The 20,000-nt window shown below is 45.2% G+C and overlaps 1 protein-coding gene across 2 annotated transcripts in view; it reads left to right on the top strand.

Annotated features, from left to right (window-relative positions):
* LOC133663143 (semaphorin-5B-like) overlaps window positions 1-20,000 on the top strand; it is a 126,127-nt gene that overhangs the window by 102,854 nt on the left and 3,273 nt on the right. The window contains exons 20-22 of one of the 2 annotated variants that reach the window (XM_062067389.1): window positions 8,506-8,643; window positions 10,477-10,521; window positions 14,841-15,046. In XM_062067389.1, coding sequence (XP_061923373.1) covers window positions 8,506-8,643; window positions 10,477-10,521; window positions 14,841-15,046 — 389 coding nt within the window. The remainder of the gene's footprint in view (window positions 1-8,505; window positions 8,644-10,476; window positions 10,522-14,840; window positions 15,047-20,000) is intronic. The other variant, XM_062067390.1, reaches the window with a different exon arrangement.

Genomic DNA, 20,000 nt, shown 5'->3' with positions numbered 1-20,000 from the left:
ACGGTCAGTCTGACACAACACAACACACACACCTGTGACGGTCAGTCTGACACAACACACACACACCTGTGACGGTCAGTCTGACACAACACAAACACCTGTGACGGTCAGTCTGACACAACACAACACACACACCTGTGACGGTCAGTCTGACACAACACAACACACACACCTGTGACGGTCAGTCTGACACAACACACACACCTGTGACGGTCAGTCTGACACAACACACACACCTGTGACGGTCAGTCTGACACAACACAACACACACACCTGTGACGGTCAGTCTGACACAACACACACACCTGTGACGGTCAGTCTGACACAACACACACACCTGTGACGGTCAGTCTGACACAACACAACACACACACCTGTGAACAACACACACACTTGTGACGGTCAGTCTGACACAACACACACACCTGTGAACAACACACACACCTGTGACGGTCAGTCTGACACAACACACACACCTGTGAACAACACACACACCTGTGACGGTCAGTCTGACACAACACACACACCTGTGACGGTCAGTCTGACACAACACACACACCTGTGACGGTCAGTCTGACACAACACACACACCTGTGAACAACACACACACCTGTGACGGTCAGTCTGACACAACACACACACCTGTGACGGTCAGTCTGACACAACACACACAACTGTGACGGTCAGTCTGACACAACACAACACACACACCTGTGACGGTCAGTCTGACACAACGCACACAACTGATGGTCAGTCTGACACAACACAACACAACACACACACACCTGTGATGGTCTGTCTGACACAACACAACACAACACACACACCTGTGACAGTCAGTCTGACACAACACAACACACACACCTGTGACGGTCAGTCTGACACAACACAACACACACACCTGTGACGGTCAGTCTGACACAACACAACACACACACCTGTGACGGTCAGTCTGACACAACACAACACACACACCTGTGACGGTCAGTCTGACACAACACAACACACACACCTGTGACGGTCATTCTGACACAACACAACACACACACCTGATGGTCAGTCTGACACAACACAACACAACACACACACCTGTGACGGTCAGTCTGACACAACACAACACAACACACACACCTGTGACGGTCAGTCTGACACAACACAACACAACACAACTTTGCTCTACTACACAAATGTTGGGGTGAACACACTTTATCAGTATCATTCAGTGTCACAACTACTCACTCATCCTCAACTGTTCTTTATGTTGTGTTCTTTATATTGTGTTATTTACTTGTTTATATTGTGTTATTTATTTGTTTATATTGTGTTATTAACTTGTTTATATTGTGTTCTTTACTTATTCATGCTGATCAGTTTAATTGATTTTATTGCATTGTATTTTTCACTTGATTTAAGAAGGGACAGACTTAAAATCGGACAACAAAAAGACAACACATACTTGGTTTAAGAGGGGACAACAAAAAGACAACACATACTTGGTTTAAGAGGGGACAACAAAAAGACAACACATACTTGGTTTAAGAGGGGACAACAAAAAGACAACACATACTTGGTTTAAGAGGGGACAACAAAAAGACAACACATACTTGGTTTAAGAGGGGACAACAAAAAGACAACACATACTTGGTTTAAGAGGGGACAACAAAAAGACAACACATACATGGTTTAAGAGGGGACAACAAAAAGACAACACATACTTGGTTTAAGAGGGGACAACAAAAAGACAACACATACTTGGTTTAAGAGGGGACAACAAAAAGACAACACATACATGGTTTAAGAGGGGACAACAAAAAGACAACACATACTTGGTTTAAGAGGGGACAACAAAAAGACAACACATACATGGTTTAAGAGGGGACAGCAAAAAGACAACACATACATGGTTTAAGAGGGGACAACAAAAAGACAACACATACTTGGTTTAAGAGGGGACAACAAAAAGACAACACATACATGGTTTAAGAGGGGACAACAAAAAGACAACACATACTTGGTTTAAGAGGGGACAACAAAAAGACAACACATACATGGTTTAAGAGGGGACAACAAAAAGACAACACATACTTGGTTTAAGAGGGGACAACAAAAAGACAACACATACATGGTTTAAGAGGGGACAACAAAAAGACAACACATACATGGTTTAAGAGGGGACAACAAAAAGACAACACATACTTGGTTTAAGAGGGGACAACAAAAAGACAACACATACTTGGTTTAAGAGGGGACAACAAAAAGACAACACATACATGGTTTAAGAGGGGACAACAAAAAGACAACACATACTTGGTTTAAGAGGGGACAACAAAAAGACAACACATACATGGTTTAAGAGGGGACAACAAAAAGACAACACATACTTGGTTTAAGAGGGGACAACAAAAAGACAACACATACATGGTTTAAGAGGGGACAACAAAAAGACAACACATACTTGGTTTAAGAGGGGACAACAAAAAGACAACACATACTTGGTTTAAGAGGGGACAACAAAAAGACAACACATACATGGTTTAAGAGGGGACAACAAAAAGACAACACATACTTGGTTTAAGAGGGGACAACAAAAAGACAACACATACATGGTTTAAGAGGGGACAACAAAAAGACAACACATACTTGGTTTAAGAGGGGACAACAAAAAGACAACACATACTTGGTTTAAGAGGGGACAACAAAAAGACAACACATACATGGTTTAACAGGGGACAACAAAAAGACAACACATACTTGGTTTAAGAGGGGACAACAAAAAGACAACACATACTTGGTTTAAGAGGGGACAACAAAAAGACAACACATACATGGTTTAAGAGGGGACAACAAAAAGACAACACATACTTGGTTTAAGAGGGGACAACAAAAAGACAACACATACATGGTTTAAGAGGGGACAACAAAAAGACAACACATACTTGGTTTAAGAGGGGACAACAAAAAGACAACACATACTTGGTTTAAGAGGGGACAACAAAAAGACAACACATACTTGGTTTAAGAGGGGACAACAAAAAGACAACACATACTTGGTTTAAGAGGGGACAACAAAAAGACAACACATACATGGTTTAAGAGGGGACAACAAAAAGACAACACATACTTGGTTTAAGAGGGGACAACAAAAAGACAACACATACTTGGTTTAAGAGGGGACAACAAAAAGACAACACATACTTGGTTTAAGAGGGGACAACAAAAAGACAACACATACATGGTTTAAGAGGGGACAACAAAAAGACAACACATACTTGGTTTAAGAGGGGACAACAAAAAGACAACACATACTTGGTTTAAGAGGGGACAACAAAAAGACAACACATACATGGTTTAAGAGGGGACAACAAAAAGACAACACATACTTGGTTTAAGAGGGGACAACAAAAAGACAACACATACATGGTTTAAGAGGGGACAACAAAAAGACAACACATACTTGGTTTAAGAGGGGACAACAAAAAGACAACACATACTTGGTTTAAGAGGGGACAACAAAAAGACAACACATAGATGGTTTAACAGGGGACAACAAAAAGACAACACATACTTGGTTTAAGAGGGGACAACAAAAAGACAACACATACTTGGTTTAAGAGGGGACAACAAAAAGACAACACGTACATGGTTTAAGAGGGGACAACAAAAAGACAACACATACTTGGTTTAAGAGGGGACAACAAAAAGACAACACATACATGGTTTAAGAGGGGACAACAAAAAGACAACACATACTTGGTTTAAGAGGGGACAACAAAAAGACAACACATACTTGGTTTAAGAGGGGACAACAAAAAGACAACACATACTTGGTTTAAGAGGGGACAACAAAAAGACAACACATACTTGGTTTAAGAGGGGACAACAAAAAGACAACACATACTTGGTTTAAGAGGGGACAACAAAAAGACAACACATACTTGGTTTAAGAGTGGACAACAAAAAGACAACACATACATGGTTTAAGAGGGGACAACAAAAAGACAACACATACTTGGTTTAAGAGGGGACAACAAAAAGACAACACATACTTGGTTTAAGAGGGGACAACAAAAAGACAACACATACATGGTTTAAGAGGGGACAACAAAAAGACAACACATACTTGGTTTAAGAGGGGACAACAAAAAGACAACACATACATGGTTTAAGAGGGGACAGCAAAAAGACAACACATACATGGTTTAAGAGGGGACAACAAAAAGACAACACATACTTGGTTTAAGAGGGGACAACAAAAAGACAACACATACATGGTTTAAGAGGGGACAACAAAAAGACAACACATACTTGGTTTAAGAGGGGACAACAAAAAGACAACACATACATGGTTTAAGAGGGGACAACAAAAAGACAACACATACTTGGTTTAAGAGGGGACAACAAAAAGACAACACATACATGGTTTAAGAGGGGACAACAAAAAGACAACACATACATGGTTTAAGAGGGGACAACAAAAAGACAACACATACTTGGTTTAAGAGGGGACAACAAAAAGACAACACATACTTGGTTTAAGAGGGGACAACAAAAAGACAACACATACTTGGTTTAAGAGGGGACAACAAAAAGACAACACATACTTGGTTTAAGAGGGGACAACAAAAAGACAACACATACATGGTTTAAGAGGGGACAACAAAAAGACAACACATACTTGGTTTAAGAGGGGACAACAAAAAGACAACACATACATGGTTTAAGAGGGGACAACAAAAAGACAACACATACTTGGTTTAAGAGGGGACAACAAAAAGACAACACATACATGGTTTAAGAGGGGACAACAAAAAGACAACACATACTTGGTTTAAGAGGGGACAACAAAAAGACAACACATACTTGGTTTAAGAGGGGACAACAAAAAGACAACACATACATGGTTTAAGAGGGGACAACAAAAAGACAACACATACTTGGTTTAAGAGGGGACAACAAAAAGACAACACATACTTGGTTTAAGAGGGGACAACAAAAAGACAACACATACTTGGTTTAAGAGGGGACAACAAAAAGACAACACATACATGGTTTAACAGGGGACAACAAAAAGACAACACATACTTGGTTTAAGAGGGGACAACAAAAAGACAACACATACTTGGTTTAAGAGGGGACAACAAAAAGACAACACATACATGGTTTAAGAGGGGACAACAAAAAGACAACACATACTTGGTTTAAGAGGGGACAACAAAAAGACAACACATACATGGTTTAAGAGGGGACAACAAAAAGACAACACATACTTGGTTTAAGAGGGGACAACAAAAAGACAACACATACTTGGTTTAAGAGGGGACAACAAAAAGACAACACATACTTGGTTTAAGAGGGGACAACAAAAAGACAACACATACTTGGTTTAAGAGGGGACAACAAAAAGACAACACATACATGGTTTAAGAGGGGACAACAAAAAGACAACACATACTTGGTTTAAGAGGGGACAACAAAAAGACAACACATACTTGGTTTAAGAGGGGACAACAAAAAGACAACACATACATGGTTTAAGAGGGGACAACAAAAAGACAACACATACTTGGTTTAAGAGGGGACAACAAAAAGACAACACATACTTGGTTTAAGAGGGGACAACAAAAAGACAACACATATTTGGTTTAAGAGGGGACAACAAAAAGACAACACATACATGGTTTAAGAGGGTACAACAAAAAGACAACACATACTTGGTTTAAGAGGGGACAACAAAAAGACAACGCATACTTGGTTTAAGAGGGGACAACAAAAAGACAACGCATACTTGGTTTAAGAGGGGACAACAAAAAGACAACACATACTTGGTTTAAGAGGGGACAACAAAAAGACAACACATACTTGGTTTAAGAGGGGACAACAAAAAGACAACACATACTTGGTTTAAGAGGGGACAACAAAAAGACAACACATACTTGGTTTAAGAGGGGACAACAAAAAGACAACACATACTTGGTTTAAGAGGGGACAACAAAAAGACAACACATACTTGGTTTAAGAGGGGACAACAAAAAGACAACACATACTTGGTTTAAGAGGGGACAACAAAAAGACAACACATACTTGGTTAAGAGGGGACAACAAAAAGACAACACATACTTGGTTTAAGAGGGGACAACAAAAAGACAACACATACATGGTTTAAGAGGGGACAACAAAAAGACAACACATACTTGGTTTAAGAGGGGACAACAAAAAGACAACACATACTTGGTTTAAGAGGGGACAACAAAAAGACAACACATACTTGGTTTAAGAGGGGACAACAAAAAGACAACACATACTTGGTTTAAGAGGGGACAACAAAAAGACAACACATACTTGGTTTAAGAGGGGACAACAAAAAGACAACACATACTTGGTTTAAGAGGGGACAACAAAAAGACAACACATACTTGGTTTAAGAGGGGACAACAAAAAGACAACACATACTTGGTTAAGAGGGGACAACAAAAAGACAACACATACTTGGTTTAAGAGGGGACAACAAAAAGACAACACATACTTGGTTTAAGAGGGGACAACAAAAAGACAACACATACTTGGTTTAAGAGGGGACAACAAAAAGACAACACATACTTGGTTTAAGAGGGGACAACAAAAAGACAACACATACTTGGTTTAAGAGGGGACAACAAAAAGACAACACATACTTGGTTTAAGAGGGGACAACAAAAAGACAACACATACTTGGTTTAAGAGGGGACAACAAAAAGACAACACATACTTGGTTAAGAGGGGACAACAAAAAGACAACACATACTTGGTTTAAGAGGGGACAACAAAAAGACAACACATACTTGGTTTAAGAGGGGACAACAAAAAGACAACACATACTTGGTTTAAGAGGGGACAACAAAAAGACAACACATACTTGGTTTAAGAGGGGACAACAAAAAGACAACACATACTTGGTTTAAGAGGGGACAACAAAAAGACAACACATACTTGGTTTAAGAGGGGACAACAAAAAGACAACACATACTTGGTTAAGAGGGGACAACAAAAAGACAACACATACTTGGTTTAAGAGGGGACAACAAAAAGACAACACATACTTGGTTTAAGAGGGGACAACAAAAAGACAACACATACTTGGTTTAAGAGGGGACAACAAAAAGACAACACATACATGGTTTAAGAGGGGACAACAAAAAGACAACACATACTTGGTTTAAGAGGGGACAACAAAAAGACAACACATACTTGGTTTAAGAGGGGACAACAAAAAGACAACACATACTTGGTTTAAGAGGGGACAACAAAAAGACAACACATACTTGGTTTAAGAGGGGACAACAAAAAGACAACACATACATGGTTTAAGAGGGGACAACAAAAAGACAACACATACTTGGTTTAAGAGGGGACAACAAAAAGACAACACATACTTGGTTTAAGAGGGGACAACAAAAAGACAACACATACTTGGTTTAAGAGGGGACAACAAAAAGACAACACATACATGGTTTAAGAGGGGACAGATAGAGAAACAAAGAACAAACTTCATCAATTAGTTTTAAGAGGGGACATGAATATAGAGACATAATCACATTAGAAACAACTTCAGCTCTTAGTGCTTTAAGAGGGGACAGATAGAACTGGTGCTTGGATTTAGAGGGGACAGGCCTTGAGCCCCTTGAGTGTAGACCTGTATGGATGTAGATCCTTGAGTATAGACCTGTATGGATGTAGACCCTTGAGTATAGACCTGTATGGATGTAGACCCTTGAGTATAGACCTGTATGGATGTAGACCCTTGAGTATAGACCTGTATGGATGTAGACCCTTGAGTATAGACCTGTATGGATGTAGATCCTTGAGTGTAGACCTGTATGGATGTAGATCCTTGAGTATAGACCTGTATGGATGTAGATCCTTGAGTGTAGACCTGTATGGATGTAGACCCTTGAGTATAGACCTGTATGGATGTAGATCCTTGAGTATAGACCTGTATGGATGTAGATGCTTGAGTGTAGACCTGTATGGATGTAGATCCTTGAGTGTAGACCTGTATGGATGTAGATCCTTGAGTGTAGACCTGTATGGATGTAGATCCCAGGGTGGAACCTGTGGTTGTAGATGCGTGTTGGACCAGAAGGGAGCAGATGCAGGTGCAGATGCAGGTCCAGGTCCAGGTCCAGGTCCAGGTCCAGGCACTGACAGGTGGAGGTAAACCTTGAGGAGACCAAACAAAACAAAGGTGTAGGTTTGGGTGTTCCCCGCTGGTTCCCAAGTGGTTCCTCAGTTGTTTTCCACCTGCTCGTGGTCTCGGGTAAACCACACCGAGGCTCAGGAGGCAAACATCCCCCCCGACGCTCGTTGGCATGGCGACGCTTCTCTCGGGTCCTAGGAGGCGGGGCGGGGGTGGTCTCCTGGCGCCCGGGCAGGTGGTCTCCTGGCGCCCGGGCAGGTGGTCACGTGGCGCCCGGGCAGGTGGTCTCCTGGCGCCCGGGCAGGTGGTCACGTGGTGTTGTTTGCGTGCAGGCGGCTGGATGGCGTGGTCTCTGTGGTCGGCCTGCGACGACTCGGGAGTTGAGATGAGGAGTCGAGTGTGCGGCGTCCAGGGTGGCGCCCCCTGCCTGGGGAACACCACTCAGCGCAGGAACTGTAACGACATAGCAGGTGAGTCCTCTTGTCTTCAGGTCTCACCATGTGTGTGTCTCCTGGTTCCTGTTCCTGGTCCTGCATGTGTGTCTCCTGGTTCCTGTTCCTGCATGTGTGTCTCCTGGTTCCTGTTCCTGCATGTGTGTCTCCTGGTTCCTGTTCCTGCATGTGTGTCTCCTGGTTCCTGTTCCTGCATGTGTGTCTCCTGGTTCCTGTTCCTGCATGTGTGTCTCATGGTTCCTGTTCCTGCATGTGTGTCTCCTGGTTCCTGTTCCTGCATGTGTGTCTCCTGGTTCCTGTTCCTGCATGTGTGTCTCCTGGTTCCTGTTCCTGTTCCTGCATGTGTGTCTCCTGGTTCCTGTTCCTGTATGTGTGTCTCCTGGTTCCTGTTCCTGTTCCTGCATGTGTGTCTCCTGGTTGCTGTTCCTGTTCCTGCATGTGTGTCTCCTGGTTCCTGTTTCTGCATGTGTGTCTCCTGGTTGCTGTTCCTGTTCCTGCATGTGTGTCTCCTGGTTCCTGTTCCTGCATGTGTGTCTCCTGGTTCCTGTTCCTGCATGTGTGTCTCCTGGTTGCTGTTCCTGCATGTGTGTCTCCTGGTTCCTGTTCCTGCATGTGTGTCTCCTGGTTCCTGTTCCTGCATGTGTGTCTCCTGGTTGATGTTCCTGCATGTGTGTTTCATGGTTCCTGTTCCTGCAAGTGTGTCTCCTGGTTCCTGTTCCTGCATGTGTGTCTCATGGTTCCTGTTCCTGCATGTGTGTCTCCTGGTTCCTGTTCCTGCATGTGTGTCTCATGGTTCCTGTTCCTGCATGTGTGTCTCCTGGTTGCTGTTCCTGCATGTGTGTCTCCTGGTTGCTGTTCCTGCATGTGTGTCTCATGGTTCCTGTTCCTGCAAGTGTGTCTCCTGGTTCCTGTTCCTGCATGTGTGTCTCCTGGTTGATGTTCCTGCATGTGTGTTTCATGGTTCCTGTTCCTGCATGTGTGTCTCATGGTTCCTGTTCCTGCAAGTGTGTCTCCTGGTTCCTGTTCCTGCATGTGTGTCTCCTGGTTGCTGTTCCTGCATGTGTGTCTCATGGTTCCTGTACCTGCATGTGTGTCTCATGGTTCCTGTTCCTGCATGTGTGTCTCCTGGTTCCTGTTCCTGCATGTGTGTCTCCTGGTTCCTGTTCCTGCATGTGTGTCTCCTGGTTCCTGTTCCTGCATGTGTGTCTCCTGGTTCCTGTTCCTGCATGTGTGTCTCCTGGTTCCTGTTCTTGCATGTGTGTCTCCTGGTTGCTGTTCCTGCATGTGTCTCCTGGTTGCTGTTCCTGCATGTGTGTCTCCTGGTTGCTGTTGCTGCATGTGTGTCTCCTGGTTCCTGTTCCTGCATGTGTGTCTCATGGTTCCTGTTCCTGCATGTGTGTCTCCTGGTTCCTGTTCCTGCATGTGTGTCTCATGGTTCCTGTTCCTGCATGTGTGTCTCCTGGTTCCTGTTCCTGCATGTGTGTCTCATGGTTCCTGTTCCTGCATGTGTGTCTCCTGGTTCCTGTTCCTGCATGTGTGTCTCATGGTTCCTGTTCCTGCATGTGTGTCTCCTGGTTGCTGTTCCTGCATGTGTGTCTCCTGGTTGCTGTTGCTGCATGTGTGTCTCCTGGTTCCTGTTCCTGCATGTGTGTCTCATGGTTCCTGTTCCTGCATGTGTGTCTCCTGGTTCCTGTTCCTGCATGTGTGTCTCATGGTTCCTGTTCCTGCATGTGTGTCTCCTGGTTCCTGTTCCTGCATGTGTGTCTCATGGTTCCTGTTCCTGCATGTGTGTCTCCTGGTTCCTGTTCCTGCATGTGTGTCTCATGGTTCCTGTTCCTGTGCTCTCCCCAGTCATCCTGCCTGCGTCAGGCTTTGATAAGGACCAACTCTGCGGAGGTAAGTGTGTTAGGGAGCTAGCTGTCATCACCTTTGTTCCCATGCATGCTATGTACACGCTACATGCTACACGCTACATGCTGCATGTTACTCGCTACATAGTACAACTTACATGCTAACCCTAAACACTACATGCTAAATGCTACATGCTACATTCTACACCCTAAATGTGACATGCTACATGTTTCTCGCTATATAATACATGCTAAATGATACTTGCTACATGGTACATGTTACAAGCTACATGTTTTATGCTACATACTAATCCTAAATGCCACATGTTACATATTACAGGCTAATCCTAAATGCCACATGCTAAATGCTACATGTTACCCACTACACGCACCATGTTGTTATATGCTACATACTAATCCTAAATGCCACATGCTACTCGCTATATGCTACTTGTTACTCGCTACATGATACAGGCAAATACTAATTGCTAAACGCCACATGCTACATGTTAAATACTACATGTTACATGCTAAATGCTACATGTTACTCACTACATGTTACTTGTCAAACTCTACATTTTACATGCTACATGCTAAATTCTAAATGCTACACGTTTCTCGCTATATACTACATCTTACATGCTACAGGCTAAATTCTAAATGCTACACGTTTCTCGCTATATACTACATCTTACATGCTACAGGCTAAATGATACTTGCTACATGGTACATGTTACACGCTACATGTTACTACACGCTACATGTTTTATGCTACATACTAATCCTAAACGCCACATGCTACATGTTACTTGCTACATGCTACATGACTGGTGTTGTTCACGTTACATGCTACGTGCTACATGACTGGTGTTGGTCACGCTACATGCTACATGACTGGTGTTGGTCATGCTACATGCTACATGACTGGTGTTGTTCACGTTGCATGCTACATGCTACATGACTGGTGTTGTTCACGTTACATGCTACATGCTACATGCTACATGACTGGTGTTGTTCACGTTGCATGCTACATGCTACATGACTGGTGTTGTTCACGTTACATGCTACATGACTGGTGTTGGTCACGCTACATGCTACATGACTGGTGTTGGTCATGCTACATGCTACATGCTACATGACTGGTGTTGTTCACGTTGCATGCTACATGCTACATGACTGGTGTTGTTCACGTTACATGCTACATGACTGGTGTTGGTCATGCTACATGCTACATGACTGGTGTTGTTCACGTTACATGCTACATGACTGGTGTTGGTCACGCTACATGCTACATGACTGGTGTTGGTCATGCTACATGCTACATGACTGGTGTTGTTCACGTTGCATGCTACATGCTACATGACTGGTGTTGTTGACGTTACATGCTACATGACTGGTGTTGGTCATGCTACATGCTACATGACTGGTGTTGTTCATGTTACATGCTACATGACTGGTGTTGGTCATGCTACATGCTACATGCTACATGACTGGTGTTGGTCATGCTACATGCTACATGACTGGTGTTGTTCACATTACATGCTACATGACTGGTGTTGGTCATGCTACATGCTACATGCTACATGACTGGTGTTGGTCATGCTACATGCTACATGACTGGTGTTGTTCACATTACATGCTACATGCTACATGACTGGTGTTGGTCATGCTACATGCTACATGACTGGTGTTGGTCACGCTACATGCTACATGACTGGTGTTGGTCATGCTACATGCTACATGCTACATGACTGGTGTTGTTCACGTTGCATGCTACATGCTACATGACTGGTGTTGTTCACGTTACATGCTACATGACTGGTGTTGGTCACGTTACATGCTACATGACTGGTGTTGGTCATGCTACATGCTACATGACTGGTGTTGTTCACGTTGCATGCTACATGCTACATGACTGGTGTTGTTGACGTTACATGCTACATGACTGGTGTTGGTCATGCTACATGCTACATGACTGGTGTTGTTCATGTTACATGCTACATGACTGGTGTTGGTCATGCTACATGCTACATGCTACATGACTGGTGTTGGTCATGCTACATGCTACATGACTGGTGTTGTTCACATTACATGCTACATGACTGGTGTTGGTCATGCTACATGCTACATGCTACATGACTGGTGTTGGTCATGCTACATGCTACATGACTGGTGTTGTTCACATTACATGCTACATGCTACATGACTGGTGTTGGTCATGCTACATGCTACATGACTGGTGTTGGTCATGCTGCATGCTACATGACTGGTGTTGTTCACATTACATGCTACATGCTACATGACTGGTGTTGGTCATGCTACATGCTACATGACTGGTGTTGGTCATGCTGCATGCTACATGACTGGTGTTGGTCACGCTACATGCTACATGACTGGTGTTGGTCATGCTACATGCTACATGCTACATGACTGGTGTTGTTCACGTTGCATTCTACATGCTACATGACTGGTGTTGTTCACGTTACATGCTACATGACTGGTGTTGGTCATGCTACATGCTACATGACTGGTGTTGTTCACATTACATGCTACATGACTGGTGTTGGTCATGCTACATGCTACATGCTACATGACTGGTGTTGGTCATGCTACATGCTACATGACTGGTGTTGTTCACATTACATGCTACATGACTGGTGTTGGTCATGCTACATGCTACATGCTACATGACTGGTGTTGGTCATGCTACATGCTACATGACTGGTGTTGTTCACATTACATGCTACATGCTACATGACTGGTGTTGGTCATGCTACATGCTACATGACTGGTGTTGGTCATGCTGCATGCTACATGACTGGTGTTGGTCACGCTACATGCTACATGACTGGTGTTGGTCATGCTACATGCTACATGCTACATGACTGGTGTTGTTCACGTTGCATGCTACATGCTACATGACTGGTGTTGTTCACGTTACATGCTACATGACTGGTGTTGGTCATGCTACATGCTACATGACTGGTGTTGTTCACATTACATGCTACATGACTGGTGTTGGTCATGCTACATGCTACATGCTACATGACTGGTGTTGGTCATGCTACATGCTACATGACTGGTGTTGTTCACATTACATGCTACATGACTGGTGTTGGTCATGCTACATGCTACATGCTACATGACTGGTGTTGGTCATGCTACATGCTACATGACTGGTGTTGTTCACATTACATGCTACATGCTACATGACTGGTGTTGGTCATGCTACATGCTACATGACTGGTGTTGGTCATGCTGCATGCTACATGACTGGTGTTGGTCACGCTACATGCTACATGACTGGTGTTGGTCATGCTACATGCTACATGCTACATGACTGGTGTTGTTCACGTTGCATGCTACATGCTACATGACTGGTGTTGTTCACGTTACATGCTACATGACTGGTGTTGGTCATGCTACATGCTACATGACTGGTGTTGTTCACATTACATGCTACATGACTGGTGTTGGTCATGCTACATGCTACATGCTACATGACTGGTGTTGGTCATGCTACATGCTACATGACTGGTGTTGTTCACATTACATGCTACATGACTGGTGTTGGTCATGCTACATGCTACATGCTACATGACTGGTGTTGGTCATGCTACATGCTACATGACTGGTGTTGGTCATGCTACATGCTACATGCTACATGACTGGTGTTGTTCATGCTACATGCTACATGACAGGTGTTGGTCATGCTACATGCTACATGACTGGTATTGGTCATGCTACATGCTACATGACTGGTGTTGGTCATGCTACATGCTACATGACTGGTGTTGGTCATGCTACATGCTACATGCTACATGACTGGTGTTGGTCATGCTAAATGCTACATGCTACATGACTGGTGTTGGTCATGCTACATGCTACATGACTGGTGTTGGTCATGCTACATGCTACATGACTGGTGTTGGTCATGCTACATGCTACATGACTGGTGTTGGTCATGCTACATGCTACATGACTGGTGTTGGTCATGCTACATGCTACATGCTACATGACTGGTGTTGGTCATGCTACATGCTACATGACTGGTGTTGGTCATGCTACATGCTACATGACTGGTGTTGGTCATGCTACATGCTACATGACTGGTGTTGGTCATGCTACATGCTACATGCTACATGACTGGTGTTGGTCATGCTACATGCTACATGCTACATGCTACATGACTGGTGTTGGTCATGCTACATGCTACATGCTACATGACTGGTGTTGTTCCGCAGTAAAAGTATATTTAGTTGAGTTTGAGGTGATTAGTGTTTATTGTTCCAACATGTCTACCTTCTTGTGGTCTTGCAGCTCTCATGTTGACATCAAGTTCTTCTTTTTCTTCTTCTTCTTCAGCCTTCACCTCCATCCACCTGATCGCCACGGGCGTGTCCTGCTTCCTGGGGGCGGGGCTTCTGTCCTTCCTGGTCTACGTGTACCACCAGCGCTTCCACAAGCCGTCGCAGGAGTCGTCGGTCATCCACCCGACCACACCCAACCACCTCAACTACAAAGGCAACAGCACACCCAAGAACGAGAAGTACACGCCCATGGAGTTCAAGGTGCTGAAAGATACAACATCCAGAAGAGATATCACTTCAAATAGTATCATAAATATATGCAGCTTTATACTTTTTATCCCTATGTTCAATATTGTTTCTATTTTGTAGCTGTAAATATTGACTTACTGTACTTGAGATGTGAGTGGAGACTTATGGATCATCATAGACATACTGTACACTGCCAAGACTAAATACTGTACACCATCAATTATTGATCAGTTATTGTTATTGACTTGAATTGTTTCATTCATTGGTAAATCATTGTTTGAGTTCAAGTATAGGTTCAATAATAAACATATAGTTAAAGTAAATTATAAATATATGCTGTAGTTTAATAATAAACATATAGTTACTGTAAATTATAAATATATACTGTAGTTTAATAATAAACATATAGTTACTGTCAATAATAAATATATACTGTAGTTTAATAATAAACCTATTTACAGTCAATAATAAATATATACTGTAGTTTAATAATAAACATATTTACAATCAATAACGTGGGCCCACCACCCGCGGTCGGAACCAGTGGGGTCGGGTGCGCTGCCAAGTGGATGGCGGTGAAAGTGGAGGCTCCGGACGGACCAATTCGGGGCAGCAGAGGCTGACTTTTGGGACGTGGAACGTCTCTACGCTGGTGGGGAAGGAGCCTGAGCTGGTGCGAGAGGTGGAGCGCTACCGGTTGGATCTGGTGGGGCTTACCTCTACGCATAGCAAGGGCTCTGAAACCACACTCCTGGACAAGGGATGGACCTTGTTCACTTCTGGAGTTGCTCAGGGTGTGAGGGCACAGGCGGGGGTGGGGATACTCACTTACACTTTTTCTGTCTTGCCTCTTGGTGACGGTGGTCGCATTTTTCCCTGCTCCTCCTCCTTCCCGCTTGCTTTCTTGTGTCCTTGTCTTGTCCGAACTTTTTGAAGCCTCTTTTCTTGAGCTGTCCTCAAATCTAAACATCAAAATGAATTTGATCAACTGGACTCTCGACGCAATTGACACAGTCTTTTCGACAAGGAAAAGAGGTTCGGGGGAGCCTGGCTGCCCTGATGGAACCATTGCTGCGGGGTACGTGAGAGATTCCTGGAATACTTGGAGAATCATGTGCCTCTCAGTCCTTTCCATCGAGGACGTGGAAGACATCTACCTATTTGGAGCTGTGATCGCAGGGCATTTGCTGATTGGGCTGGGCATTGCTCTGGTGTATCGTCAAATTCGGAAGACGATGGCAGCCACTCAAGGGGCCAACAGGCTGTTCAACGCAATGGAAGGATTGGGTCGTGCTGTGGGATCACAGACTGGAGCGATTGCTGATTTGAATCGCAAGGTAGATTCCATCTTGATGATGTTACAGAAAGAATAAATTGGAATTGTCAGAGCCAGCATACAGAGCAGGAATGTCATTGTTTTGACTGCTCGAAGAAAAAACAACATCTTAATCTACGATTTGACTCCCTCGAATGGCCTTGAGGAACAGGCTGTTTGAAAACACTCCCCTGAGGACTCCTCAAAGATGGACGCTTTTGACCTTTCCCTTTTTTCAAAAGCACCTGGGTCGGACTCTTGAACTCTTGAACTCTTGGGGCCGGCCTCGGCCCATAAAGACAATTCCAACATCTCACCCAAGTAAATTGGGCATACATGCACGCACACACCCCTCCCCAAATCAACGCCTTCACCACTGCTTAATTCCTCCGGGGTTGTGGGGGCTGAGCAGCGCTCAACAGCAGCTGCCGGCCTCCAAAGTCCTGTTGGATGACTCTGTTGCGAGTTGTTGTGATTACATGTACCATGTTTATGTGTGCCATGCTATGTGAGGTTTTTTCCTCGGACTCAGTCTGGACCATTCCTGAGGGTCCAGCCTCAGACTGATATTTTTTTTTACTCTTCCCCCCCTTCCCCAATGTCACCTTTTTCCCACCTTTTTAAGGAGCGCCCTAAGTGGCTGATCCGTTGGCGGCCCCGTCTTGTCTCCCTGTAACGTATGTCTGCTCTTAGCGGGATTGTGCCGAAAATGTAATTTCAGTTCTTATGTGTCTTGTACATGTTAAGAATGGACAAATAAAGCTCTGAATCTGAATCTGAATCTGAGTCCCCGGCTGAGTGCCTGTACGTTGGAGTTCACCCCAGTGGACAAGAGGGTCGCCTCCCTTCGCCTTAGGGTTGGAGGGGGGAAAACTCTGACTGTTGTTTGTGCATACGCACCAAACAGGAGTTCAGAGTGTTCAGCCTTCTTGGATACCTTGCATGGGGTCCTGTATGGGGCGCCGGCAGGGGATTCCATAGTCTTGCTGGGGGACTTCAACGCACACGTGGGCAATGACAGTGATACTTGGACTGGCGTGATTGGGAGGAACGGTCTCCCTGATCTGAACCTGAGTGGTGGATTGTTATTGGACTTCTGTGCTAGTCACGGACTTGCGATAACAAACACCATGTTCAAGCATAAGGATGCTCATAGGTGTACCTGGTACCAGAGCACCCTAGGCCAAAGATCAATGATCGATTTTGTAATCGTATCAGCTGATCTGAGGCCGTATGTTTTGGACACTCGGGTGAAGAGAGGGGCTGAACTGTCAACTGATCACCATCTGGTGGTGAGTTGGGTTAGATGGCGGGGGAGACCTCTGGACAGACCTGGCAAACCCAAGCGTGTAGTGCGGGTGAACTGGGAACGTTTGGAGGAGTCCTCTGTCCGGAAGGACTTCAACTCCCACCTCCGGCGGGACTTCTCTGCCATCCCTGTGGAGGTTGGGGACATTGAACAGGAATGGGCAATGTTCAAAGCCTCTATTGCTAAAGCTGCAAATGCGAGCTGTGGCCAGAAGGTCTTAGGTGCCTCAAGGGGCGGTAACCCTCGAACACCCTGGTGGACAGTGGTGGTCAGGGAAGCCGTCCGACTGAAGAAGGAGTCCTACCGGGGTATGTTATCCCAGGGGACTCCGGAGGCAGTTGCAAGGTACCGACGGGCCCGAAGGGCAGCGGCCGTGGCTGTGGACGAGGCTAAGCAGAGGGTGTGGGAGCAGTTCGGGGAATCCATGGAGAAGGACTATCGGGCGGCACCAAAGCTGTTCTGGAAGACCATACGGCACCTCAGGAGGGGGAAGCAGGGAACCATCCAAGCTGTGTACGGCAAGGATGGGACTTTGCTGACTTCAAGTGAGGAAGTCGTGGGGCGTTGGAAAGAGCACTTTGAGGAACTCCTGAACCCAAATACATCAGACACACCCTCCCTGATAGGAGCAGGGCCTGAGGATGATGGGGGATCGACGTCGATCTCTCGGAGTGAAGTCACTGAGGTAGTTAGACAACTCCACAGTGGCAAAGCTCCGGGGGTTGACGAGATCCGTCCAGAAATGCTGAAGGCTCTGGGTGTTGATGGGCTGTCTTGGTTGATACGCCTTTTCAACATTGCGTGGAAGTCTGGGACAGTGCCGAGAGAGTGGCAGACTGGGGTGGTGGTTCCCCTTTTCAAAAAGGGGGACCAGAGGGTGTGTGCTAATTACAGGGGTATCACACTACTCAGCCTCCCTGGGAAAGTTTACGCCAAGGTACTGGAAAGGAGGGTCCGGCCGATAGTCGAACCTCAGATTCAAGAGGAGCAATGTGGATTCCGTCCTGGTCGTGGAACAACTGACCAACTCTTTACGCTTGCGGGAATCCTGGAGAGGGCCTGGGAGTATGCCTATCCAGTCTACATGTGTTTTGTGGATTTGGAGAAGGCGTATGACCGCGTCCCTCGGGAGATCTTGTGGGAGGTGCTGAGGGAGTACGGAGTGAGGGGAACCCTGTTGAGGGCCATCCAATCTCTGTACAACCAAAGCGAGAGTTGTGTCCGGGTGCTTGGATGTAAGTCGGATCCGTTTCCAGTGGGGGTTGGTCTCCGCCAGGGCTGCGCTCTGTCACCTATCCTGTTTGTGATTTTCATGGACAGGATTTCTAGGCGGAGTCGTGGCCATGGCGGAGAGGGTATACGTCTCGGGGGGCTAAAGGTTGCGTCACTGCTGTTTGCAGATGATGTGGTCCTGATGGCACCTTCGGTTCGTGACCTTCAGCTCTCACTGGATCGGTTCGCAGCCGAGTGTTCAGCGGCTGGAATGAGGATCAGCATCTCCAAATCTGAGGCCATGGTTCTCAGCAGGAAACCGATGGTTTGTACAGTCCGGGTAGGGGACAGGACTCTGTCCCAGGTGGAGGAGTTTAAGTATCTCGGGGTCTTGTTCACGAGTGAGGGAAAGATGGAGAAGGAAATCAGCCGGAGAATCGGAGCAGCTGGGGCAGTATTGCAGTCTCTCTGCCGCACTGTTGTGACCAAACGGGAGCTGAGCCAGAAGGCAAAGCTCTCGGTCTACCGAGCTATCTACATTCCTACTCTCACCTATGGTCATGAAGTGTGGGTAATGACCGAAAGAATAAGATCGCGGATACAAGCGGCCGAAATGAGTTTCCTCAGAAGGGTGGCTGGCATCTCCCTTAGAGATAGGGTGAGAAGTGCAGTCACCCGAGAGAGACTCGGAGTAGAGCCGCTGCTCCTTCGCTTGGAAAGGAGCCAGCTTAGGTGGTTCGGGCATCTCGTGCGGATGCCTCACGAGCGTCTCCCTAGGGAGGTCCTCGTTGCACGTCCCACTGGGAGGAGGCCCCCCGGCAGGCCAAGGACCAGATGGGGGGATTACATCTCCTCTCTGGCCTGGGAACGCTTCGGGATTCCCCAGGAGGAAGTCGCAAATGTTGCTCTGGAGAGGGAAGTCTGGGGGTCTTTGCTGGAGCTGTTGTCCCCGCGACCCGATTCCGGATAAGCGGTTGAAGATGGATGGATGGACAATCAATAATAAATATATACTATAGTTTAATAATAAACATATTTACAGTCAATAATATATACTGTAGTTTAATAATAAACATATATTTACAGTAAATAGTACATACTGTAGTTTAATAATAAACATATTTACAGTC

Source organism: Entelurus aequoreus, linkage group LG13, assembly GCF_033978785.1.
Source record: "Entelurus aequoreus isolate RoL-2023_Sb linkage group LG13, RoL_Eaeq_v1.1, whole genome shotgun sequence".
Taxonomy (NCBI): domain Eukaryota; kingdom Metazoa; phylum Chordata; class Actinopteri; order Syngnathiformes; family Syngnathidae; genus Entelurus; species Entelurus aequoreus.
Note: the sequence above shows the minus strand (reverse complement) of the source record. Positions and strands in the feature narration are given on the sequence as shown.